The sequence below is a fragment of the Hibiscus syriacus genome, unplaced genomic scaffold, assembly GCF_006381635.1.
Source record: "Hibiscus syriacus cultivar Baekdansim isolate YM2019G1 unplaced genomic scaffold, ASM638163v2 tig00110485_pilon, whole genome shotgun sequence".
Lineage (NCBI taxonomy): Eukaryota > Viridiplantae > Streptophyta > Magnoliopsida > Malvales > Malvaceae > Hibiscus > Hibiscus syriacus.
In genome coordinates, this window is record NW_024062760.1 from 499,293 (window position 1) to 517,384 (window position 18,092).

The 18,092-nt window shown below is 30.5% G+C and overlaps 1 protein-coding gene and 1 pseudogene across 1 annotated transcript; one reads left to right on the forward strand and one right to left on the reverse strand.

Moving 5' to 3' along the window:
* The first annotated feature begins 8,981 nt into the window (after positions 1–8,981).
* Positions 8,982–10,640, forward strand: LOC120129320 (annotated as a pseudogene).
* Positions 10,641–10,901: 261 nt separating this feature from the next.
* LOC120129346 lies at positions 10,902–12,925 on the reverse strand. The gene is made up of 2 exons (XM_039146865.1): positions 12,569–12,925; positions 10,902–11,149 (listed from the first exon to the last, which is right to left on the reverse strand). Exons 1-2 carry the CDS (start codon positions 12,857–12,859, stop codon positions 11,036–11,038), a joined length of 405 nt encoding a protein of 134 aa, XP_039002796.1. The 5' UTR covers positions 12,860–12,925; the 3' UTR covers positions 10,902–11,035.
* Between the last annotated feature and the right edge of the window lie 5,167 nt (positions 12,926–18,092).

An 18,092-nucleotide genomic window follows, 5' to 3' on the forward strand; every position in this document is an offset into this window, starting at 1 on the left:
TCGTAACCGGTTTTCGTCTGGGCACGAAATTTTTACTTGGCGGGAAAAGTGATGTGAATAAATGGTTTTTAAAAATGTTTTGGGAATCGCCATCGGCCTTTTGGATCAGGTAGGTCGAATACCTAAAAATTATCTTTTAAAAGAGTTTTTAAGAAAACATCAGTTAAAAGATAAACTGGTCTGCGTTTTAACCAAAAATTCGTTCTTTTTAATAATAAAAGGGATTCGGGGTCGATTACGTTTGGGGAAGGCTTAGAACCCCCACAAAGCCCAAAATTGGTACTCATTAATTATAAATTGTCTCTATTATTGGAAATTTAAAAATTCAAAAATATATTTAATTTGTAATCCTATTATTTCAAATTTATAATTTTAAGAAAATATATTAATTTATATATATAAATAAGATATTTATTTATTTAGAAATATCAAAAAGGGGCTTCTAGGTGCATTAAGACAACTCATTTCTTAAAAATAAATAAATATTAATAAAACATTTCTATTAATATATATATTTGATAAAAGTAAAATATTTATTTAAAAATATCAGAAAATGGACATCTAGTTCCTTTAAGACTGCCCTTTCTTAATATTGAAAAATAAATATATATTTAAAATATTATTTTTCTAAGAAAATAATTTAAATAAAACAATATGTATTTTCTGGTTTTTATAAGTAGAATATTTATTTATTTTTAAAATATCAGAATATGACATCTAGTTGCTTTAAGACTGCCATTTTCTTTGATATTAAAAATAAATAAATATTACCAATTAAACAAATATATATATATATATATATGACTAAAATAATAAAATAATAATTAAAGTAATCATTTAAACATATTGGAACTGAAATGATAATAATACAAATTAAATTGCAATTAAATAGTGACTAAAACATATTAAAATAATAAAAATTAAAATTTTACAGCCCTTATTTATAGTATTATAAAAATATAATTACTAATGATGTAATTAACCCTAATTATTAATAGGTGATTAAAATGATAATTATTAAAATTAAAGGTTCTAAATTGAATAATAAAAAGATCTAAGTGCTAATAATGTAATTTAGCCTTATTTAATTAATTCGGGTTAAAATGATAATTACTAAACTGTAAGGGACTAAATTAGGTATTTACCCTAAATAAATATATATGCAGATAAGGACTAAAATAAAATAAAATAAAATTACGATATTAAATTAAAAGGTTTAGCAATTAATTCCTGTGACTAAATTGCAATGTTACAAATCTGTGGGTGTTGCGGAAATGATTTTCCCAAAAGGCAAATTACACATATACCCTCCCCCAAAACGGCGTCATTTGGGAGAGGGTATAAATACCCTAAAACCGACCTAAAATGGACATCTCATCTCATTTTCGTTTTTCAGCTTCTCTCTCTTAGAGAGAGAAGCTCTGCATTCTCTCTAAAACAGAGAGGGACCACCAACCGGCAGTCGTGCTCCGGCGTCGGTCACCACCGCTGGCCACCGTCATGGTGGTCGGAAAATCCCAAAATACCCTAAAACAGAGCTCTAAATCCCCTAAAGACGAACCTAGCCTTAGTTTTCCTTAAAAATCTCCTAATCGGAGTAAATTTAAAAAACAAACCGACGGTTTTACCTCGATTTTTACAAGTTTCCGGCTATGCTTGGGCTTCCCAAGGGTAAGTCTTTTCCTTTCTTCTCTCTTTGTTTTCGATTCGCTGCTATGGGTGGTGTTTGGCTCGCTGTTGTGGTCTGCTTTTCGTCTCTCCTCTCTTTTTGCTGTCGATTCTGTTTTGGTTGCTATGTTCTTCGTTCTTGCTCGCTGCCTTCTTTTGTTTGTAGGTGAACCGAGGCTTTATAGCCTCGATGAGGCTCTCGTCGGACCAGTCCCAAAGGGATTTCTCGGTGAGTCACCGAACTATATGGTGACTCACCCCATAGCTGCGACGTGGACGGTCGTTAAGGTTTTCTGGAGGCTTCTGGTGAGGGCGGCAGCAGCTGGAATGTCGACGTGGGGCGGCTGGAGGTAGAGGTGGCGCCGCGTGGTCCCTAGGGTATCATCACCCTAGGGTTTGTTATGGATGCGTGTGGGCTGTTGGATCTTGCCAGATCCAATGGCTGTGATGCTGAGGCGGCTGGCTGCTGATGAGATGATATAAACCCTGTATTATTAGGGTTAGGTTTAAGCTTGGGCCTGGACCGTTTTAGGCCACTCGAGTTTTATAAAATGGGCCAGATTTTGGGCTTTGTAATATTTATTTAATAATAATAATAAATAATAATAATAATAATAATAAAAATAATAGCAAACTGAAAAATTAGTGTCTACACATGTTATTTTTCTTGAGATTTGGTTTGAATAACCCAAAGCGTTGGTTGCGCCGATGACCAAAAAGGGGTGGAGTTTCGAAGTTTTGAACATAGATCTACTCCCGAGGCATGTTCATTTTTTTAAAGTATTTAATATTCTCCCTAAGTCAATCTTAATCTTTAATTTACCTTAAAATTTACCCTTTAATTTTACTTTTATATTAATTTCGTCCCCTATATATATATATATTTAATTATATTTTTTTATTTATTTACAATATTCCTCCTTTTTTATTTATATTATATCATTTTTATTATATATATCTTGTATCATTATATATATATATATATGTATAGATGTATTAATTTTTTTTCCATTTACTATGTATATATTTTTTCTTAATATTATATTTTATACGTTTTTATATATATTTTCTTAATATTCTATTTTTGTTTTTATTTATTTATATCTATTATATTTTTACTTTATTTTATTTTTTCTATTGTTTTTTTCTTAATATCATGTATATCTTCATTTTTTATTTGTTTTACTTAGTATTATATATTTATTATTTTTATTTGTTTTAGTAAATACTACTTTATATGTACACATTATTTTTATTATTTTTTAATTTCTTTTACCTTTTTTTATTTTTTTTACTCCATTAATTTTTTCCTTTATTTGTGTCCTTGTTTTTTTAACATTTTATTCATTTTGTTTATTTTTATTATTTTTTTATTATTTTTTACGTGTTTTGTTATTTTCCATTTTTTTCTTGTTTTATTTATTATTCTCATGTTTGCACACTTGCTATCCTAATTCGATTTTATACTCCGCTATGAATCTAACGTTTTTATCTTTTAAGGGTATTCAAATCAATCAATTGTAAGTAATTTGAATCGGGTCTGTTAAATTTTAATTTAAATTTCTAATTTTCGCAACTAAGACAACCGGCAAATTAATTGGTACCGAAAGGGCGGTTCAAGGGTGCTAATCCTTCCTTGATCGTAACCAACTCCCGAACCCGACACATTTCTGGTAAAAACGTAGATCAGGTAAGATGGTGTCCGACCCACCTAAATTCGTTTTAAAATGGTCGGTGGCGACTCCAATCCGCATTTTTCAAGTCGAAGCCCAATTCCGGGACCCAACCGAAAAACGGTTACGACATATGGAAAATAAAAAAAAATATTTTAGCCCCGCTATAATAAATTCCTAATTACGCCCCTGACCATCAAAATTTCAAAGATAAATCTTTACTAAACGTAAAATAAACATGATAACTTAAAATCTCTAATAACTCCAACGTAAGGTAAATGAAACTTCTATGATGTAATACCGCAAGCCACAAAAAATTAACTCTAATATCAAATCACCTATACCCAAAGTCTTCATTGGCTTCCTCAAAAATGGAATTTATCTCATCAATCATGAAGCTGAATGTTTTCTTTTTAATATGTTTTATTGTTTTTCTTGTCAATTAAAATATAAAACATATATTTCTAAAGTTAAATAAATAATTAAAAATAAAACATCGATAATAATAAAGTAGTTTGAAATCTTGAACTTACCTTTTCGTAGCAGTCGTAACTCGATTTGCAACACTTGAAATTAATTTACAACAGTTGTGACTCAATTTATAATAGTTATAATTCAATTTGCAGCACTCTTAATTTAATTTGCAGCTTCCAGTTTGTAAATTGAATTTTTCAATATAAATAATTAGGATGATAGGTTGTTATATAATAATAATAATATTGATAAATAAATAAATAAACCAAGAAATAAAAATATGACAGTTACATCGGTTAACAGTTACAGGTTAATTTATATTTATAATTTAATAATGGTTAATCATTTTTATCAAAATCTGTAACCATAACTGTAACCATTAATATTTATTTTTAACTGTTTGGTTAATCGAAACCGTTTAATCTTAAAGGTTCGATTAATTAACATGTAAAATATAACAGTTATATCGGTTAACAGTTACAGGTTAATTTGCACACCCCTACCTTGGGTTCTTTATAGCTAAAGAGAAAGTTTAGGTACTAAACACAACAAAAAATAAATGTTAGGTATGATTTAAAAAAAAGTTTAAGTACTAAAATGGACCAAAATTAATAATTTAAGTACTAAATGCATAATTGATCTTAGTTTTTAAGGTTGAAACTTTGGTCATATTTAAAAAAAAAGGTCATTACACTATTTTTTTATGGATTTAGTCCATTTATGATAAGTTAATCATTTATATCTTTTACTTTTTACAAAATGTGTATTTTCGATTATAAAGTCATTTTTATAAAAAAAATTAAAAATAAAAGGAAAAATTTACAAAATTCGACGAGTACCGATGAGTAGGGGTGAGCAAAACTTGACTTGACTCGAAAATTAATTTTTTTTTCAATTTCAAGCTATTCGAATCAACTCGAATTATAAATTCAATATTTGAGTTCGATTTGAGTTGAAATTTTGAATTTTCGAGTTACTCGAAAACCCAAAAATTTAACATAGTACTTTGACAATTTTACGATTTAGTACATAATTTCATTATTTCTTCAATTCCTCTTTCATTTTAAGTCCATTTTTTACTAAATTTGAACTACATGCTCCTAAACCATAGTAGAATACATGTGTTCTTTCAATTTCTATTTTTGATAACAAATTATTTATTTTTCAATTTAGTCCTTCAATTTTTCACAATCTCCTTATTTCTTCAATTTTTCATTTATTTTAAGTCCCTTTTTTTTACCAAATTTGAGTCACATGCTCCTAAACATAGTAGAATACATGTGAACTTTCAATTCCTCTTTTTGATAACAAATTTTTTATTTTTCAATATAGTCCTTCAATTTTTCATAATCTCCTTATTCCTTCAATTTGTGATTTATAAGTCACGTTTTTACCAAATTTGAACCACATGCTTATATAACACAATAAAATACCTATGTAACTTTAATTGTTATTTTTTAACTAAATATATACTATATATTTTTTATTTAGTCCCTAAACTTTGCATTTTACTCAATTTGATATTTTGACTACAATTGTTTGCAAAATCTTTCTTCTCATCAATTCCTTGACTCATTTATACTCTCATCAATATTTTACCCTCAAAATACTTTCTTTAAAATATAATATTATAAATGTATTTCATAAATTTAGATTGTATTTGATATATTAAATAAATTATAATATGAAAGAATAATATATATATATATATATATATATATTATGGTTAGATAAAGTCAAAAAATTGGAATAAATTATTGCCATAATACTATAAATAACTATAATAAAATTAGTACAGAAACTCGAATAACTCAACTCAAATTTCTTAGATTCGACTCGACTTGAAAAAAATTCTAGTTAAGTTCGAGTTGTAAAATACGATTCGTCAAATCAAATTTTTTGACTCAACTCGATCGAATGGTCACCCTTATCAATGAACACCACTAACGATGAGCACAATTAATTAAATTTATAAAATTTAAAATTCTAAAGGACTAAATGTATAATTATAAATTGGCTATAAGTTTAAAGGTAAATTATTCAAAATAAAGGGTAAACTATAACAGCGATCTCTTAACAATTGTCCATTTTCATTTTGACCAACACTTTTGAAATTTTATCAATCAAATCACTCAACTATTTAAATGTATTCAATTAAGTCACTTGTCGTTAATATTTAATAGAGAAGTTAATGTGACAGTTTATATAATTGTTATAATTACGCATTTGGTCACTATTACTTATATTCTGTCAATTTGATTCTAATTTTAATAAATTAAAATAAACTTAACCCTGAAAACAGTAATAGCAACAAACAAATTACAAGCCAATTTAACCATGCAAAACGTGACCTTTTCACCCACCATTCCAATTCAACCCAATGCCAACAACCAGCTCCCATTGATTTCAATGAATAAAAAACTAACTAATATTAAGATTTCAAATTTTGGATTACGAATTTAAAAATAATATACTTTGTTTGATAAAAAAAATAATACAATTATAAAATTCAAGATTATTTCTCAAATTCATGGATTTGTTACATAACTATTAAGTATAGAATTTGAAACTTATTTATGAGTTTGACAACATGTATGTATATTTGAGTCTCAACTAATTCATTCATAATTTATGCATATCCAAGTACCCAAGCATAACATAATATGAAAACATAAAAGCAACGAGCTCAAAGAAAGCAAAGTGAAAGAGAACGGGAAAACGCTTACTTGGCTCAAATTGCTCGCATGCTAGTTGGTTCATATGCCGTATATGACTGCGTACAATACTCAAAGTCTGAGTCCAGTTCGCCTGGGCAAATAAACACAAATATTCCCCTAGTTGCAATATGCAGGCAGCATGCGGCTTCGACATTACTGCCATGACCGCGATTCCGAGGCGGTTCGGACCGGTTTGGCTCGGAGCTTAGGAAGCAAGGACTCCCGATCCGACTCGGGAAGTGCAGCGATCATCTCCACCGGCTTAGGGGCGCGTGCTAGTCCATATTTCTTACATACGGTAGATTTGATCACGTTTAGGTCTACCGTTTGATTCTTCCGTGAGAGTTCCACCATGTTGTTGACAATTTCGGTAATGGTCCGAACTATATTTTTAAGTTAAGATAAGAATAAATTATATTTTTTAAGTTAAGATAAAGACTAGAATATATTTTTATGTTAAGATAAGAATAAACTATATTTTTAAGGTTAAAATAAGAATAAAATATATTTAATAAGTTAAAATAAAAATAAAATATATTTTTAATGTTAAGATATAAAATTAATTTAATACGTGAATTTAATTTAAGATAACTTAAATATGAAGTCAAACCTGAAACAATTAACTACTATGGCATAATGGTTGAGTCTTGCTTCTTTTCTCTAGAAGGTGAAACATGTCACCCTCTAATTGATGAGAAAAATATATTAAATTAAAAATAAATTTAATTATCCAATCGGATGGTGACACGTGTCATTATACTTGCTACCGGTAACACATATCATTACACATGGCACCATTTGATTTGAGGGTTAAATTTATTTTAATTTATTAAAATTAGGGCCAAATCAATAGAATATATAAATATCAGTGATCAGATGTATACTTATACCAAATATTTTAACTTCCACATTAGTTTCTCCGTTAAATATTAACAACAATTGACTTAATTGAATGCATTTAAATAATTAAGTGACCTGATTGACAAAATAATTTATCTTTAAATTTTTAACTAATAATTAATTTATAATTATATGTTGAATTCTTTAGAATTTTAATTTTAAATTAAATTAATGGTACTCGGTGCTCATCGTGACATACTCATCCTAAAAAATTACTTTTCTATGCTTGAAAAAAAATACAAAAACAAACCAAGACAAAACAGACAACAATTACAACAGGCCAACAAGTTATGATAAACTTGATGTTTAATGTTTAATCACCCAAATGTAAAAAAAATTATTTTGGACATCAATTTTTGGAAAAATTCTATAACGCTCGACGAGTATCGATTAACATCATTAATTTAATTTATAAAATTTTAAAATTATAAAGTACTTAACTTGTAATTATAAATTAATTAAAAGTCTAAACATAAAATATTAAAAATTAAATATTAACCCATAAATTAAAAGTCCTACAAAATTTTTCTTATTTTGACGTGACAATAGCATAACAACGACGACAACAATAGCAACAATGATGATGATAACAGCGATGGTGACAACAAAAGTGGTGGGGATAACGACAACGACGACTTCAAAGCAAAAAAGAAAAAGAAAGAATTTATTATATATGATATTTATATTATGAAAATTTATCAACTATAAATGATTTCCATAACATCATACAAACACCGTAAAATATTTTACGAAAATTGTTTTCAATAATTCATTTTACGTTAATTGATTTTCAGGTAAAAATAATTTTTCATAAAAATTAATTACAATGTATCAAACAAGTGAAAATGATTTACACAATATCATCAAAACACCTAAAATAGTGTCTGAAAATTGTTTCTAAAAAACATAATTCAATTTACGTAAAACAATTTTTAGGTATTTTATTTTAAGTAAAACAACTTTCAAATAACTCATTTTACATAAATTATTTTCTAGAACACCAATTGCAATATATAAAGCAGACCCTTAAAACGAAATTAAAGAACTAACAGCCATATGACTTAAAAGACAAATTCAAACTTTTAGTGATCAAATTAAAAAAACTTTACCCAAAGCAAGAACAGTCATGTAGTTTACCCAAAGATATATTATGAACACCTACAATAATTAGCAAATAATTGATGGCATTGCTCTGCTCACAAGCAGCCATTTAGCTATTTCGTATTGGCAGGCCGAGATCTCTGAAAGTCATCAAGTATAAGAGTTTGGTGCTAATAATCCCGCGTTTGAACCATTGAACCACGCACATCTCTACGTGAGATTCATAAACATTGACCTAATTATTTTTTGTTTTATTTATTGTAAACATCTCTGTGCACAATACAACACTATGAATCTATCAATAAATTTGTATATATCTTTTCTGGGTTATCATATTCAATTCTGGGTTCACCCACCCTCTCCAACAATTAAAAGAATCATCGAAGATCTGAAAAAAAAAACTTGCTTTTTTCAAAGTTTTTCAAGGAAGACCCAGTGTTTGTAATCCATGGAGAAGAAGGAAAACAGGTTTGTTTTTGTTTTTCATGGACAAAAATATTTCTTTTTTATGTTTGACCCTTTGGGTTTTCTTAAAGTTGCCAACTTCGAACCAAAAATATCTTTTTTTTAAGGGATTGATTGAACCTGCGGATGGGTGAAGAGGAAGGGACAAAGCACAGCTTTGTCATTGCTTGGTTTCATGGTATTCCCTTTGATTTGGAGCATCCCAGAGGCTCTAATCACAGCTGAACTATCCACAACCTTCCCTCAAAATGGAGGGTATGTCACTTGGATATCCTCTGCTTTTGGTCCCTTTTGGGGTTTCCAACAGGGTTTCTGGAAATGGTTTAGTGGTGTAATGGACAACGCTTTGTACCCTGTGCTGTTCCTTGATTACTTGAAGCATTCATTCCCAATATTTAACCACTTGGCCGCTAGAGTTCCTGCCCTTTTAGGCATCACAGTTTCACTAACATATTTGAACTATAGAGGGCTACACATTGTGGGGTTCTCAGCAGTTTCCCTTGATGCTTTCACTTTTACCTTTCCTTGTGATGGGGATCATTTCAATACCTAGGTTGAAGCCTAGGCAATGGCTTGTTGTGGACTTTGAGAAGGTGGATTGGAGGGGTTACTTCAATAGTATGTTTTGGAATATGAATTATTGGCACAAGGCGAGCACGCTCGCCGGGGAGGTCGAGAATCCGAGCAAGACGTTCCCCAAGGCGCTTCGCGGGGCAGTGATATTGGTGGTTTTGTCATACTTGATTCCGCTTCTTGCCGGGACGGGGTCTTTGAGGTCTTCTCATAGTGAATGGATTGATGGGTATTTTGCCGAAGTTGGGATGTTGATAGGAGGGTTTTGGCTCAAATGGTGGGTTCAAGCAGCTGCTGCAATGTCCAATTTGGGGTTGTTTGAAGCTGAGATGAGTGGAGATGCTTTCCAACTGCTTGGAATGAGTGAAATGGGAATGCTCCCAGTCATCTTTGGCTCAAGGTAAGTGTTTCAAATTCATTGTTTCGAAGAAGAAAAAAAACTCCATTCGTATCAAATTAGTTCGAAATCTATCAGTCAATTCAAGTATATATATGAACATGATTACAAACTATTCCATGAGCATGTTCTTTACAAAGTCCATCTTTGTGTAGATCAAAATATGGGACACCAACAGTCAGCATCTTATTCTAAGCCACTGGAGTCATTTTCTTGTCATGGATGAGCTTTCAAGAGATTCTGGAATTCCTCAACTTCCTCTACTCGATCGGAATGCTTCTAGAATTCGCCGCATTCATAAAACTGAGAATCAAAAATCCAGATCTCCATAGGCCTTACGGGGTCCCTTTGCAAACATTTGGTGCAACAATGCTTTGCCTGCCCCCTGCTCTGTTGCTTGTTCTCGTCATGTGCCTAGCTTCTGCAAAAACATTCATCATGAGCGGTATCGTTATCATCGTCGGGATCTTGATGTACCCCGTCTTAGTTCATGCAAAGAATAGGAAATGGACTCACTTTGCTGATACAGAACACCGGGTATTGCCTTTAGATAATCCGGACGTGGCCATTCCGAGCCTGGAAGTTTCGGATGAAGCCTCGGCTTGTCTTCTTCCAGTTTTAAACCAAGAAGTCTCGCAAACTTTACCTGATGAAGCTCTGAAGTTAGAGTAGAATCTCCTTTTTGTACTTCCTGTTACTGCAATTCATGGTATGTAATGATGCATATTCTCATCAATGGAATGCACACAACAGTACCAACTGAATCTAAATTCATGGGCAAAGAACAGACACCAGAAAGGGTTCATCGTCCTTCGAACTTATGCAAGTTTTATATTCGATAGACGATGCGGATAACGTCTCGAAAGCTGCATAATATAACACAGGCAATCGGTTTGCATAAAACAATATATACTTCTATACACTAGTAATGCTTAAATCACAGTTGATTGTTTTAAGGCAAAAAGCATGGTGTTCTTCGGTATTCTCGACAAAGAAATCGGCATTCACCCAGGATAAACATAGGCTGTTTCTTGTTCTGCAAGCTTGACTCTGCATTTCGGATTTCATCAAAGAAAGTGAGGAGTAATCAACCCGGCGATCTCGAGAAACCCGACGCGATCTTTCCCTCCAAATATCTTCTTCAGCTTCTCATCGCAATTTATGATCTTGTTTTCAGGGTCCTAAAAGAATGGCCAGAAGCAAAGAAAGAAGCTAGTGAGTTACAGTATATCTGCAGAAATTAACAGAGGATAAAGAAACAAGAAGATTGAACACCCGAAGCTGAAAACTTCATTCACAACCGAAGTTACAGGCATCAGTCGTAAAGTTATCGAGCATGAATCGGCTCGATTACAAATGCAGATGCGTCTCGAAGAATGCATACATGAATCATTTCTCGAGCTGAAAAAGGAAAGGAAAGGTATTTGAATTCGAGTCCTCAGCTTCTAACGAAGGTTCATCGGTAGAAGTCCAACCTCGAACTGGATAACCAAATTTGCATAACTTTTGCAGGCCATTAAGATGCCTAAAGGCAGCCAACACCCTTGAATTTTTGCCAATAACTCATAACAATGAACCCCAGGGTGCATCCAAATCAAAGAAATCAAGCAGTTATAAAAGTGGACTCGAATTATCAAGTTGATTCTGAGTTTGAGTGGAGTTAAAATTCAAGTTACTCGAAAGATCAAAATTTTAATTGAATATCTTGATAGTTTTACGATTTGATCTCTGATTTCATAATTCTTTCATTTTAAGTCCATTTTGTTATCAAATTCGAATCACATACTCCTAAATCATTTTAAAATACTTATGTATCTCCGATTCCCCTTTTTGATAATAAATTTTCTATATTTTCAATTTAGTCCCTTAACTTTATTTGATTTTCTAATTCATTCAAATCCTCCTCCATTTTAAATCCAGTTTTTATCAAATTCGAAACACATGCTCCTGAACTATCGTAGAATATACATATATCTTCAATTAATCATTTTTATCATAAATTTTCTATTTTTAATTTAATCCCTCGACTTTGTATGATTTTCTCTTTTTTTAATTCATCCATTACTTTAAGTCCAATTTTAACTAAATTTGAACTACATGGACCTCTACCACTATAGAATAGTTATGTAATTTCAATTCTCATTTTAACTACAAAATTATTCTTTCTTCAATTTAATTCGTAACTTTGCATTTTATTCAATTTTGTCTTTTGATCGTTTTTTACAAATTCATTTTTCTCGTCAATTCCTTAACTCTTTTATACTCTCGTCAATATCTCATCTTCAATATATCGCCTATGAAAAATAATATTATAAATATATTTTATAATTTTAGATTGTATTTAATGTATTAAATAACATTAAAATGTTGAAAAGCATGTGAATACATATATATAACTTATATGGTTAGATAAAGTCAATAAATTAGAGTCAATTTATACTACAATATTATAATTAATTATAATTAAATTTGTATAGAACATCAAATAACTCACTGGAAATTTTTTAAAATAAAATTTAAGTCATAAAATATGATTTATCATCTCGAATAATTTAATTTTTTTTTGGTTACTTATCAAAAAAAAAAAAAAGGGAATGGACCTGAAGATTGTTCTCTCTAATGTAAGCCCAAATGAGCTTAACAGCTTTAGTTCGGGGAATTACAGGAACTCCGACGACAGCCTCCATCTCAGGCGACACGTGGCGCGGTTTCATGATTCCACGTGGAGGTCTGGAGCCGGTTTCGGACTCAGAAGCCGTGGCATGAGTCACGGTTCGTACCATGCGTATGTTAGCTGGAAGGAGACTCGTTGAAGAAGAAGAAGAGCTGACTGAAAACGAAGGCGTTTGAGGCGAGATAAAAGTGGAGAAAATGGCCGAAGAGACCGCCATTTTTTTTTTCTATCTTCCTTCTGGTTTTTGCTTGGAAGAAATGGATTTTGTGTTATCCTCTTGTTTTTGGAGTACGTCAAAGCAGACGAGGACGAAGAGTCCATAATCCATATTAGAATTTATTTGGTATAATTACACCAGAGACCCCGAACTATCATCCATGTTTTAAACTGGTATAAAAACTAGAAGTTTGTATTGAGCTCCTCAATATTTTAACAAATTTTAAGCTGACCAAAGAAATTTAAAATTTTAATTAGAACCTATTTTTTTTTAAACTCTCAAACTTTAAAAAAAATAATTAATCATCCGAAAACTTGAAAATCTCATTTAAACAGCAAATTGTTTTACCAATATCCACCGTAGATAAGTGCTCCAAATTTTCCATGTGATACGTAAATACATATTTAAAATTTGATTCATATATTTTAAATATACTTTATGTTATATTTGAATTATGGTTTAACATTCAAACTAACTAGCTAACTCGAAGATGAAAAAAGAGGACAAACAGAGGTCTTGACCTCCCAAATAGAGGTCGCAAACTCGCAACCGAGTTATTCGGATTGAGTTCGATTTGATTATTTTGGTTTTAGATTATTTCAGTTTGGATCGAATTTGGTTCGAGTTTAGTTCAGGTTTATGGAAATTCAGTTCAGACCAGGTATTAGGTCTAGTCAAAGTCGTATCGATTGATTTTTGGGTTGGGTTAATATCGAATCAATTGGTTTCAGTTCAGGCCATCCATTAGATTTTCGGGTCAATTCATAACGATTTCAATTCAGGCCGACCTTTAGATTTTCGAGTCAACCTTTAGATTTTTTGGTTTGTCACTCTTTATCGTCATAATGTTTGGTGCTTCTTTTTATTACTTATAATTTAATAACTTTATATGAGTATATATTGTCACGTTTCAAATGTAGAGTTAGAACACTACTCACGCGAGTACATTTAAAAAAAACTTTTAAAAACCCCATAAATTAATTTTTTTAAATAATACCAAATCAGATTTGTTAGAAAAATATCTAAAACTGCACACTTATAATTTTCTTGCGTCCTAAGAAAAGCGAGTAAAAGTCTCGCGTTATACAAGGTACGAGATTCATTCAACGTGAACACATTTTTTAGAGAATGTAATTTAATATTTCAATTAATGATCTCGAGTTACGTAGAATGAAAGATTCTCGAGATATCGACAAATTATCGCATTCTCAACAGATTTGAAATTTGATTTGATTTCACAACCTTACGACTTAAAAAGCGCGAGGTTCTTCTACATGTATTTTCAACATACCTCGCGCTATATAAAACGTGAGTTGTCTTTTACCTCATAATCGGGCGCGATGATTCATATAAATAGGACCCAAAATTGAATTCCTCACACCTTTCTTCTAAAATCTCTCTCTCTCTCTCTCTCTCTCTCTCTCTCTCTCATATTTTCTCTATTATCTATTCCATTACAATTAATTGAATGTATGTATTCGATTGTTGACGGATAAATTCGGAAGTAATTTTATTTATTTATTTATTTATTCATTCATTTATTTTGAATAAATTATTGATTGATTGATTTCAAATAATTCATTTATTATTTTTTTGCATCATTTATTTATTTAATTGAATGAGTATAAACGTTCATTGACATGTTATATCAACCGTTTCATGAGCCCCTATAACTATATTCTTGTGTATTTGTACGAAACCAGTTTTGGTTTCGTTGGCACTATAATTGGTGGTACAAAATTGCATCCTCCATTGATAAAACACATTGCTTGAACGGCGGAGACTGGAGACGCATACGTTTCATTTTTCTTGTGGGGAGGCGATTGTTACCCTTGAAGATGTTGTATTTCATCTTGGACTGCCTGTTGACGGAACAACTATTACTGGTATTGCCCATCGGTATTGGGTCGACTTGTGTGAGCAACTGATTAGGATTAAATTTTTTGGATAATTTTTCGCAACTACCCGCCAATGTTGCTCTCGTAATTAAGGAGATAATTTTTGAAATTTACATTTATTTATTTTAATTTTTTATTTATAATATTGAAATTTTATTTTAGTTTATGTTATTGTAATTTTTTTACAATAATTTTTTAATTTATTCAAATAATTTTATTTTGCAGCAATTTTTTCGTGCTCGTATTTTACGAATTATTGTGCAATCTTGATGCTTGATAAATTTCGGAACAAAGTGAATCTAATGTTATTGTATCATTTACACGTTTCACAGAACTTTAAATATAAGAGTTGAGGATCAATAATGTTGGCCTTTTTGTTTCGGAAGCTATGTAAAGCTATTGATCAAGACAAACAAGTAATTGGAGGTTGTTTGATGTTGTTACAATCGTAGACTTGGTTTCGAATGTTGTTTTTACAGTTGATTCTTACGCAGCCGATCCCATTTGAATTTTCACTACTTCAGAAGTAATTAGAAACAAACTACGTTTTTAAATTTAAATTATTATATGTTTTATAGGATTTTACAAATAACTATATTTTGTTATATGAATGATAGGTGGATTGCTACATTAACTCATGTCTGCCTACCAAGAACTCTATGTGACTTTAGATTGTTGATTGATAAGATGACAGACGAGGTAATCGATTTTATTTTTTGTAATTTAAAAATCAAATTTTAATTCGAGTTTATCTAACTTAGTTTAAAAATATTTGTGTAGTTCCCGTGGATGCCTTACAATGATCATGCTATTAGATCGTATAATCCGACTGAAATAGGTCTTAGTTCGGACGTTTGGATGTTGATGGTCCCATTGATAGTCTATGAGATAGTCGAGTGACATCCTACTGATCATGTGTTGCGACAATTTAACTGTGTCCAAACGATTTCCCTACCACTACGAGACCTGGATACCTTGCATCACGAACGCGACAAGGGAAGACAAATGTTAATTGAGAGATGCATCATGCAGAATGAGTGATGTAGTGGATGAAAATATAACATAGGTGGCCCGTTTGTCAACCTATCTTCGACTACAATGTTTCAAATAATTACATGTTGTGGTACGAACAATATGGAAAGTCGTATATACTAACCGAGAAGGAACGAGAACGAGAAATTTATGTGCCTCCTGAAAATTTAAAATTTTCATATATTTTAGATTTGTTCTATGTATTTTCTATTGAAAATATGTTTTTTCCCTTATAATTTTATAAGTTCAAGTTTACTTCCGCTAAAATTTTATAAGTTCAAGTTCACACCCTAATATAAAATCATATATATGTCTTGATTGAGATCGCTTGATGAATTCATATATGTTGTAATAATTGATTTTAAATACATTACATGGATGATTTAATTATAGTTATAACTTTATTTGTGTGTTAATGCGTAACTCGTATCTAAAGTCCTTTGTGTGTAGGCATTAACGAGGGTTTGACCTAACCCAACCCTTTGTTTTAGAACCTGAAATGGCACAGCCTCGCTCACGTTAGCAACTTTTCTCATACTCTACACCTTGGGTTTGTTTTCGTATTTTATTGACGAGATACGTCGTGTAACAATTTATTATACTACGAGATCTCATCAACTGCATGAGGTTTTTTTTATTAGGTTTTGCATGTTTTTATAGAGACAAGGTGAATAAATAGATAAGTTTATGAGATTTTAATAGTCTGGGACAAACATAAAATTAAACCTCTAATGATAATTATTGAAAAAAATTTAATTGTAAGAACAAGAAAACTAAATAAATTTATTTGTAAATTATTTTCTTTATTACATCTAATGAAATATTTAATAAATACAACAAATTTTAAATAGAAAGCAACAAAAAAATTTATTAAACACTCAATTACTCATACAAAGTAAGTATGACCCTCTTCTAAGTGAGTCGAGATTCAATTATTAGATTCATCATCTTGTCAAAAAAATAATAAAAGAATAATTAAATGGAAAGTGAAAAATAATTTTAAAATGCTTCCCAGTTTCGCTGTTAATCTTTTAATGAAGGGTAACCAATAGAGAAATAAAATCTAACAATAAATATGATTTTTAAAAAAATAAATGATTAAAAAATAATAGGTAGATGGCTAAATATATAATTTATCTTTTTAGTTGTACATAAACTTCACAATTTTGAGCCTCGGAAATAAATAGAAATAAATAATAGGCATGTGATTAAAAAAATAAAACGATAGGCAGGTGATTAAATAAATGGAAGTGAAGATGCAACACATTCCAAAGCAAGGAAATACCATAGCAGATTGCATGACCAAGAATGCAGATAGGCACAGATTTAAGTGTCGGAAGTACTGAAGCTGGCAATGGAGCTGAGTAGTTATTTAGCTACTTTTTCATTCTTTACCAAAAAAAAATGAAAAAAACGAAGATAATATGCAACCTTTGTAATAGTTTCAATTCCTATATGCATGTTGATGTCATAATGATAGAGGTTTTTGTTGTTTGCCCTTTGATTTTTTAGTTCTTGTTTCGAGTAAAATCTAGTTTAAAACATCGCCGTCGCGTCCGCCGCCATACACCCATTGCTGTTCTTTGGTCATGCCGCCAGAAAGTTTTCAACCATCGAGAGAGGTTCATAGTGCAACAAATTTGAGTTCTTTTGTACACTGTCTCTCAATATTCTTTAGCTAAACCTTCTTTAGTTGCGACTTCTCCAAACTCTTAGATTCGAATTGAAAACTATGTTAAAACATTTGATCTGATTTGAAAAAAAAGTGAAATAAAATATGACTCGTTAATTTATTATTTTTTATTTCGAATCAATTCAATTAACTCGAATACTCAACCTTAATCCTCGTGCATTAATTCTTCTATCATTTTAAATTTATTTTTTTATTAAATTTAAATCACATGTTCTACTACAATAAAATATATATGCAACTTCGTGTTCCCTAAACCAAAAAAAGAAAAAAGTAAATTAGAAAATTACAAACTGGAGGATTAATTTGCAAAAATTTAAACGTGGGTCTTGATATAACGAGTGCAAGAGTAGGGCTATTTCATAATCAAGTATCCATATTTACAGATGCTCGAAACTATAAGTATGTAATAAAAAAGGTCCATGAGGATTTAATTTTCACAAATCGAGTACTTATAGTAATCGGGTCAGATTACAGATACTCATGACATGTTTATGCATTTTTCTTTATAAATCATATAATTTTAAGTGAATCCCATGGAACACGTTATATTTCTAAAGATAACATTTAGATTTAAAATTTAAAAATAATATTTTAACATCACATATTAGAA